The 10,255-nt window shown below is 32.3% G+C and overlaps 1 protein-coding gene across 1 annotated transcript; it reads left to right on the top strand.

The window, feature by feature from the left end:
* Nucleotides 1-2,620: 2,620 nt before the first annotated feature.
* LOC120091736 (protein VAPYRIN-like) lies at nucleotides 2,621-6,597 on the top strand. The gene is made up of 2 exons (XM_039049852.2): nucleotides 2,621-3,665; nucleotides 5,738-6,597. Exons 1-2 carry the CDS (start codon nucleotides 2,750-2,752, stop codon nucleotides 6,409-6,411), a joined length of 1,590 nt encoding a protein of 529 aa, XP_038905780.1. The 5' UTR covers nucleotides 2,621-2,749; the 3' UTR covers nucleotides 6,412-6,597.
* The last annotated feature ends 3,658 nt before the right edge of the window (nucleotides 6,598-10,255 follow it).

Raw genomic sequence — 10,255 nt, forward strand, 5'->3', positions numbered from 1 at the left:
TATTATTTCATGGGCTATCTTCTGAAGTTCATGGGACTAGGTCTCCATAGATTTGTCATCCGTCATCTGGAACTTAAGGTAACAGCAGACGACCTATTTTTTTGACTCAGCTTCCTCGGTATCGTACTTCTTTTGTAGGGCATCCCATAGTTCCTTTGCTATCTTCATTGTGCTATAGTAATCATACAGATCATCAGTTAAACCACTTAATACGAAATTTCTATACAAAAATCTTGTTCTTCCCAATAAGTAGCTTATTTTATTTGTTGTTTAGTCGGATCTTCTTTCGGGATGGTTGGTATTTCGTAGTACAAGTGTCAGGCAACCTTCTTGACTATGAGAAAAAACAACAGCTACTGCTTCCACCATTTGAAGTTCGCTCATTCAAACCGGAATAGACGGTTGAGGTCGGATGTCATGATGTCGTTCTGATTCCCAAGGGCCATCGCAGTAGTGATAGATGAAATACGTCTTTAAAATGTTAAAACTACAACCCTTCAATGGACAAAAAATGACAACAATGAATAGTCACGAATGGTAGTAGTCAGAAAATGGAACCTGCAAACCAGAAACTTGTTACAGGCTGAGTCGCGAATCTTGGTCTCTTTAAGACGTTTCGCGGCTTTGCCCAATTGTGCGAGTAGTTCTATAGAATTGTCACGCCGTCCCTAGAATAAAACAACCTAGAATATATAAAATTATATTGATCGAAGCTACACTGTACCCAAATCGAAAAACCCACACCCTTCAGGACTGAGATGCTCGAAATCGAGAGAGACCGAGGAAAAATGAGTTGCGAAGACTGATGAAAATTCATGCCTTTTATAAACGCGCCCAATCGTAGAACGTGTGCATAAGACGTGGGTAGAAGACTGGAACGACTAAAACTTATTTCTTTTATATATTTTCTAAAAAAAACTAAAATAACAATTATTTTTTAATAAAAAAGAGACACACTCACCTTGCTTAAATAGTGCACATATGGGATGTCAACCATATTCACATTTACCTATCTCCTCACTCCTTTTAAAATATGGGCACCTTTTAAGTCCTAAGAAGTATAAGAAAGAGATTCCACTTCTTAAACTAAGCAATGTGGGATTCTCAAACAAGCCTTCACTAACAAATGTGCCTAAAAATTTACGACTACTTTGCATAATCTAATCAAACTAATTTTAATTCCAACATACTCATCTCAAAAACAGGAGAAACATGACCATATAAAATGTAAGATAACAATTTAGTACCTCAAATTCAAACTAGGTTTGGTTCATTTCAATTCCAAGTTCCCAACTACTCTTTCTTAAATTATAAGAAAAAATAATCCAATTTATTGAAACGATTAATTATTTAGAAATATCAAATTTAATAAATATTTGTAATAATATGTGACGTTGGGTATGGAGAATTAAAAATTGGTGAAGAACCAAGTCCAAACCTCCTTTTTTCTATTTCCCAAAACACACAAAAGCCAAACTTGACTTTGTAATAGGATCATTTATATATATAAAATAATAATAATTAATTCGCTTTTCCTACAAGAAGAGTGCATTATTTCAAAAAAAAAAAAGAAAAAAGAAAAAAGGAATGAATTTACCAATTTGAGAGTTGAAAAGTAAAATTCCACTATGCTATAAATCAAAGGAAAAATGTGATTTATATGGTTGAACAATACTTCCTACCTTCTAAGTTGTACCCTTTTTTCTACGGTTATCTCAACCACATAATTGAAAATTTTAAAAAATATTATAAAAGAAAAAAAAAACTTATCATGTGACAAATAGTAGTTGAATGATTGTGTTTAAAAATTAGATGTAGTATAAGATACATGAAAATATTTTTCTTTATTGTCAATAAAAATCATTATGTTCAAGAAGAGATTTCATATTACTCATAAAAACTATCCTATCATTTAAACAATGAAATTAAGTTCTCACCACATAATTTCAACCAAATTTCACGATTCTTGAATTTATGCAAGTATTTCTAAGGAAAAAATGTTTTAGAAATTTATAACTAAATGCTACTTTTTTTCCTACTTATAATAGCTTAAAGTTTAAACGTGTGTAACTTGAAACAATTCTATGTTAGGTAGCTTTTTAAAAAACTTTCTTAAAAAACACGTAAATGTCAACAAAATATGCTACAAAACCTATGTTCGTAGACAATCTTCACACTCTCAAGCAACTCAAAAAGAAAAAAAAAAATAAAGAAGAACAAAAATGAATCTTCTAAAAATTAGAAGATCTTTTAATCTTTTCAATGGAAAATTCTATCACATTGGACGTAAAAAATTTAGAACCTAAAATATTATTTGGCCAACCATATATCCCAAAACAATAAAATTGGATACCCTAAAAACATATTCAAAAAAGCCAAAATGAACCTATTTTAATTGACATAGTAATTATACTATTAATCTCGAACTCAAGATATTCGATTTTGATTTTCCTATCCTATACATTTCCAAAGAAACACCTCATTTCTTAAATCACTATAAAAATAGAAAACATTAAATTAAAAATGAGAATCCCACAAAGCTCCTCCTTGTTTGTAATGCGTATCTTGTAAAGTAAAGAAATAGGAAAAAGACAACAAAATTATAAGAAAAAGAGGCCTAATAGAACAAGTCTCCCATTGTTTTTCACATCCCCACTTGGCAATCTCTTATAATCAACCGCCGGCCTTCCTCTGTTTTTAAACCTCTGTTTTTTAAACCTCTGTTTCTGCCCTTTCATCCCCCCAAAAAATGGATCGTCTCATCACCGTCGAGCCCTCCAACCTCATCCCAATCAGAATCGAACCGGGCCAAAAATGCTCCGGCGACCTCACTCTTCGGAACGTCATGTACACCATGCCAGTCGCCTTCCGGCTGCAGCCTCTGATCAAATCCCGCTACACTTTCAAGCCCCAATCTGGAATCATTCCTCCACTCGCAACTTTAACAGTGGAAATCCTTTACCATCTTCCACCGGGCTTCAACCTCCCCGATTCCTTCCCTTATTCTGATGACTCTTTCCTCCTCCACAGCGTCGTCGTCCCCGGCGCCGCGATCAAAGACTTCTCCTCCAGCTTTGACTCTGTTCCTTCCGACTGGTTCACCACCAGAAAGAAACAGGTCTTCATTGACAGTGGGATTAAGGTTATGTTTGTGGGGTCGGCTGTAGTGGCGAGACTGGTGGCGGATGGGGCCATGGATCAGATCAGAGAGGTGTTGGAAAGGAGTGAGCCGAGCTGGAGGGCGGTGGACTCTGTAGACGAACAGGGGAGAACTCTGCTTCACTTGGCGATTGGGCAGGGGAGGGCGGATTTGGTGCAGTTGTTGTTGGAGTTTAATCCGGATGTGGAGGCAGTGGGGGAGTGTGGCATGACGGCGCTGGAGGCAGCGGCGGGGGCAGGGCAGGCGTTGATTGTGGAGCTGTTGTTGGCGAGAAAAGCGAGTACAGAGCGAGGAGAAGGGTCTGTGTTTGGGGCGGTTCATTTGGCGGCGGCCGGAGGGCATGTGGAAGTTTTGAGGCTGCTTTTGGTGAAAGGAGCTTGTGTTGATGCTCTTTCTAAGGAAGGCGATACGGCGCTGCATCTCGCTGTTCAAGAGCGCCGCCGTGACTGTGCTCGGCTGCTTCTCGCTAATGGCGCTAAACCTGATGTTCGTAATACTGAACAAGGTGGACTTTCTCACTTTTCTCATCCCCTCTCACTATTAATTATTGATGTATTTGGTTTCCGTTGGGTTTATTATTTGTTTTCTTCTTGATTTAAAATACATAAGTCTATCAACAACACATTTCTAATAATTAAAATATCATAAAACTCACGAACCTTTATAATATGTATTAGACTTTATACAAAAACAAATGTTTTTACAAGAAAAACATAAAGAATTCACAAATACATCAATTCTAAAATGAATATATATATAAAATTCGAGTTAGGTTGGATCAAACCAATTTTTTTTATTCAACTTTAGATCCAACCCAATCTAACAAAAATATAAAAAATTCAATTCAACTCAAAAACAAAATTAAAATAGTTTGGATTGGATAGTCTAGATTATTCGGGTGGTTAGGTCATTTGAACACTTCTACTACTAATTGAAAATGGTAAATAAAAGAAAAATTAAAAACACTAGTTCTCTAAACTATAACAGAACTAACAATATTGTCTCCTAACTTTAGTTGATAATGATTTTGTCTATATATAGTTTATAATAATTTAAGTCTACTCTAAAATTTGTAACTGATTTAGTACTTATGGTGAAAATTTTCATCAAAATTAAGTGTCACTTATTAGTTAGATGAATTTGATTTCTGATTAATTTATAAATTTGTATAAAAAATTTCATCAAATCATACTAATATTTTCTACGATAAAAAGTCATTAAAAATGGTAAACTACATTAACTAATTGTAACTCATTAAAGTTAGGATTAAACTGTTACAAATTGAAATTGTAGTGACAAATCGTTACTAACTAAAATTTATGGACTGAATTGTTATTTACATAAAAGTTTAAGGATCAAAAGTGTTTTTTAATCCACTACAAACGATTAAAATTTTTTGCTAAAACTATTTTTCTAAAGTTCATGTCAATATTTAACACTACCAAGTTGATGGAAATGTAATTTAACCTTGTAAAATTATCTTAAACTAATTGAATTCATCCATATGGTTACAAAACTTCCCTTCTTTAACCAGTTCTAGTTGTTTCCATCATAGAGTTTCTATTTAATCATTAATCTTAGGAAGTGTCAATTAACAATTTGAATTTATAATATCCATCCAAATAAATCCCCATCATTTACTTCATTAAAGAGTTGACTAAGGGTAGCCAAAAAGAAAAAAAAAAAAAAAAAGTTTGGGGCCATGGGCAAAACTGACATTTGAAAGTCCCTTCTAAGTCTCATTGATAATTATTTTGTTGGTAAAAATGAGCTAATTCTTTTTTAAAAAACAAAACTTTAAAACCGTTTGATAATCATTTCGTTTTTAATTTTTAGTTTTGAAAATTATGTCTATAGACACTATTTTCACTTTTAAAATTTTTTTTAATTGTTTTTTAAATGGTTTAAAATACTACACTAAATTTTGAAAACAAAAGAAATATAGCTTTTAAAAACTTGTTTATGTTTTTGAAATTTTGGCTAAGAATTTAATCATTATACTTAAGAAAAATACAAATCATTGTAAGATAAAGTAGACTTAATTTTCAAAAATCAATAACAAAAAAGGAAATGATTATTAAATGGGACCTAAATTTCTTATATAATTTAAAACTTATCTTGAATTTTAATTCAAAATAAAAATATCAAGTAATGTTTATAAGCTAAATTTTCAAAAGTGAAAAATAAAATTGAAATGATCATTAGAATAACCTTATTTACTTATGAAATTTTTTTTCCACATTCTCACTTCTTCTTTTATATATATTTGATCCACTCTATAGTAGAGCGTAAAAAAAATGGGCGCAATTAAAAATAGTGTGAAGCATTGTTTTTTATTTTTTGAAAAATCCATCTTTTTGTGCAGTTTGGTCGCACCTAATAGTAATGTATTTTATTTTATTTTGTGTATAAGAAAAGTTATTTATTATTATTATTTTTTTTATAATTTCCTATGATCAACCTTGAGAGAATGAAAAATAACAATGGAGGGTAAATTTGTAAATAAGTGCAAAATATCTAGTTGTTTGGAAAGCGAATATTCTTTATAACTGAAAGGGCAGTTGCTGTTTACAACAGGAGATACAGCGCTGCACATGGCGGCCAGAATCGGCGACGAGCAAATCGTGAAGCTTTTAATTCAGAAAGGAGCCAACAAAGACATTCGAAATTGGGCCGGAAAACGGCCATACGACATCGCGTTCGACCACTCTCACACCCGCCTCTTCGACGTGCTCCGCCTCGCCGACAAGCTTGCCACCGCCGCACGTAAAGGCGACGTCCGCTCAATCCAACTCCTCCTTGACAGTGGGGCCGCTATCAATGGACGCGACCAAAATGGCTGGACAGCGCTCCACAGAGCCGCCTTCAAGGGCCAGACCGACGCCGCTAGAGCCCTGATCGATATCAGTATTGATATCAATGCTAAGGAGGACGAAGGCTACACAGCACTCCATTGCGCGGTTGAGGCTGCTCACGACGATGTAGTCCAGCTGCTCGTTGAGAGAGGCGCCGACGTCGAGGCGCTGACGAATAAAGGGATGAGTGCAATGCAAATTGCTCAGTCGATGCAGTACTCGAGGATTATTAAGATTTTGATACAGGTTAGCGCCGGTAAAGACAACGACGCACCGCCGCCGCGAACGCCGTCGTGGGGGTTGACGAAGAAGAAACAGCAAAATAAAAGCAGAGGGAGAATTAGGAGTTTACGGAGTACGGACTTTGATAAGTCAGTGCCATTGTCAGTGGTGTGAATTTTGAGAATATATATTTGAGTGTTATATATATATACACACACACGTATGTATTTATGTATGGAATGCCAAGTGATGAGATGGATTATATATGTATATTTTCCATCACTTGTTTGTTTGTTTAAAGTTTAAGCATGTATAATAATTGGAATTTTGTAATTAATTCAACGTTAAATTACAAGTTAAGTTTCTCACCGTTTATATATTTATTTGCTCTCAAAACTTTAAAAAATTCACCAACAACTAATTCAACTAACGTATAAGATTAAGAGGTTTGTGGTTCAAATCTTCTAAAAAAAAATTTTAAAAAATTCATCGTAAATTGATATTTTTTCTAATTTTATTTAGAATCAAATAGTTAGGTTCGTTTGGTAACCATTTGGGTCTTTCAAAACTGTCATAATTTCTTAGTCATAGTTTACAATTCAATGTAGAAACATTAAAGTTCTTAGCCAAATTTAAAAAACAAAAACTCCTTTTTGAAATTTTCAAAATTTGACTTTGGTTATGAAATAGTGTTAACGTAGATAATAAAACATAGAAAACAATAGACTTTTAAATAACAAAAAACAAAAAATAAAAATCCAAACAGTTGAACTAAACGTAGTCGTATTGCTTTATTGTCATTGGATTTTATTTTTAGATGCTGCTAACTTGATAAATAATAAATTGTTAAGGGACTGTTGGGAGTGCTGAGATGAAATCTGAGATTTTTTCCAAATTAACAATGGATGATTGTATTTGTGATACTTAGTGAATATTAGAAAACTAATTCATAAGACAACACTCTTAAATTAAAACTTGACATAATACGGTTGTGATAAACTAATTTTTCTTCTGCATTCTTTATTTTTCTAGTGGGAGACACGTCTCCATTGGATGTCTTCCTTTTATAATTTGGATTTTCTATTTCTTATTTCTTGTTTTGTTAGTTCAAAAAATTTTAATTTTTAAGTTTCTTAATTTTAATTTTATATTTAATTTTCAGTTTCATGTCTAAATAAATGTTAGATCTAAGCTTTAAATTGTTTGTTATTTTTAAGCTTTTAATATTTTGTGAATTTCTCTTTTTAATATCGTTTTAAATGGTCGGTTAGTAGTATTAATTAGGTTCGTGTCCTTGTCCTATATAAGGATGAGCTACTATGTATTGGGTGTATCACAAATCTCAATTTTTTATATCAAATTTTGAATATCACAATTTTGTGTACTACATTTTGAGTATCACATTTTGTGTATCGACAATTTTTTTCCTACTTCAATAAGAAGTTTGAATTTCACTCTCATTTTCATTTTTCTTCTCTTTGTTTAGTAAACATTGAGATATTGATTTGCTTTCGCAACATTTATTTTTCCATCAATTTCATTTTCTCAAAGTTGTATCGGTGCTACTTTGATTTTTCAACAAAATATGGGGTGGGGATAGATACTCAATCATTCCTCTACTTATTAAGGAAATTTGCTTAATTTATTATTTAGTGATCCTTTTATTAAAAAAAAAAAAAGTGAGATGTATGGATTTGATAACCCCAACTTAAATTTAAGAAGTACCGTCAATTACAGTTGAATTATCTTATTTTGTAATTTGAAACTATATCTTTCCAAATTTTCTTTAATTTTTACCACTATTATTTATGTTTCCTTGCAATTGTAACTATTATTAAGATGTATTAAAAGCATTCAAAAAATGATACAAATTTTTCTAGTGCTACATAGCTTGACACAAAACCAAAACCAAAAGAACAAATAATACAATTTAAGAAAAAAGACACACAGATGATACAACTAAGGAAATAGACATGCATACAACAAGACGATATCAAATAATACAACTTAAGGAAACGATCTCAAGAGAAAAAGCACAAATGAATCCTTTTAATTATGGAAGCTCCAAAATATGTAGAACAATTAATGAATACATTAATTAGTATGTCTTGGCAAATCACCTGAGGAGCATAAGGTAGTACCATGGATACGAAGGTTAGTATTGTTCTCATCAAAAATGATAGGTGACAACATACCAAGCTACTTTTTAGCCTTTCACTTAATGATTCCCTGTATTAATATAACATATTCAATCATGCTACATTCCTCAATCAAATCAAGATTTAAGATATGTAAACGAAAGGATCTTTCCCCTCGATTGAAGTTTCTCTAAAACCAATCTAAATGAAGGCAGGGAAAGAAGAATATGAAAAGATGAGAAAATAGAGAAGAAGAGGTTAATAAATTTATGTCTGTGTCATGAAATTTTGAATCCGCCACTAGTTGTATGTTCATGGACTTATATCTCTTACTTAAAATTTTAGATCCGCCATTGATATCAAGTGAGCTTTCCTGTTTCCATCTAGAGGTGATACTCGTTTATTCAGTATCGGACCATCCATAGCAGTCATATCAATTTTACTAAGCTATTCAGTAATTCTTTTTGGTTATCGTCGTGACCTTCTCTTGAATTCTCAAAACTTCTGTCGCTCCATCCCCGCAGGGGCAGAGAACCCATCGCTGTCTCGGCTGTGCTATCGGAGGCTCTAGGGAAGTCGGAATAGGAGATCACTCATCTTGGGGTGGACTTACTCCTTAGATGCTTTCAGCAGTTATCCGCTCCGCACTTGGCTACCCAGTGTTTACCGTGGGCACGATAACTGGTACACCAGAGATCAAGAATTCTCATTATTTCTTAGATTCATGGACCCAATTCAATTCAGTGGGATCTTTCATTCACATTTTTTTCCATCAAGAACGTTTTATAAAACTCTTAGACTCCCGAATTTGGAGTATCCTACTTTCACGCAATTCACAGGGTTCAATAAACAATCGATATTTCACAATTAAGGGTGTAGTACTATTTGTAGCAGCGGTCTAATTAAAAAAAAAACTTATAAAGAGATCTGGGGCGCTACTCCAAACAAAGCTTAGAGTAAAATTCTTGAGTTTGGAAACTCAAGGACTCACTTGCAAACCTAACTCAAACATTGAGGAACAAAATTATATTTTTCTCATAAAATATGTAAATTAGGTAAAATAAAGAATAATTTTTATTTTTTATTTTGACATTATTGGTATTGTAAAATTGTTTGAATGGCCAAATAATGTTTGAACTCAAATAAAAATTATACATGGATAAATATAATAGTATTCAAAGAATATATGTGCAACCGATTTCATCAAAATAAGCATTGTGATCGGTTGTGAATTGTGATAATACAATTGACTTAAAAACTATTATCACATTTGAGATAAGAAAATACCAAAAAAAAAAATTAAAATTTACCACACCTTTTTATTAACAAAAATTTAGAAGGATAAAAATAGTAAAACCTCAATAATTTTCTTGTAAATAACTCGAAATTAAATATACATTAACCAATTCCTTTTTAGATCTCACTCTGAGATTCTAAGACGGTAGGATTTTTTTTTTTTTTTTTTTCAATTCTCATTATCTTCTGCCTTTTTAAATTTTCTTATTTACATTATTAATTTTATTTATCTACTTTTTATGTGTTTTTCTTCCATAAAAGAACTTCCTTGAATTTTCATTAATGCATACTACTTTCTTGATTTATATAAAAAGTGTTCTGTTGTCTCAAAAAACAAAAAAAATGTTTTATTCTTCAAACATTTATATGGCCGGTTTAGATTGATTTTATAAGTATTTATAATAGGAGTGTTCAAATAAGTCAACAATCCTAAACTATCCACCCAAAATATAAGGGTTGAGTTGGGTTAGTTTTGTTTTCGGTTGAGTTAAGTTAAACTTCCAATCCAATCTGAATTTTTAATGTTTTTCTTTTAAAATTATTATGATATTTATCTTTATTTAAAGTTTGCAATAAATATCATA

This window comes from Benincasa hispida, chromosome 11 (genome assembly GCF_027475165.1).
Source record: "Benincasa hispida cultivar pf3 chromosome 11, pf3_genome.v1.1, whole genome shotgun sequence".
Lineage (NCBI taxonomy): Eukaryota > Viridiplantae > Streptophyta > Magnoliopsida > Cucurbitales > Cucurbitaceae > Benincasa > Benincasa hispida.

What these genes read in the sequence shown, in the direction of transcription:
- LOC120091736 (XM_039049852.2), top strand. Translation starts at nt 2,750, where the DNA reads ATGGATCGTCTCATCACCGTCGAGCCCTCCAACCTCATCCCAATCAGA. An exon ending in TGTTCGTAATACTGAACAAG is followed by an intron (nt 3,666 to 5,737) that starts GTGGACTTTCTC and finishes TGTTTACAACAG; the next exon opens with GAGATACAGCGCTGCACATG.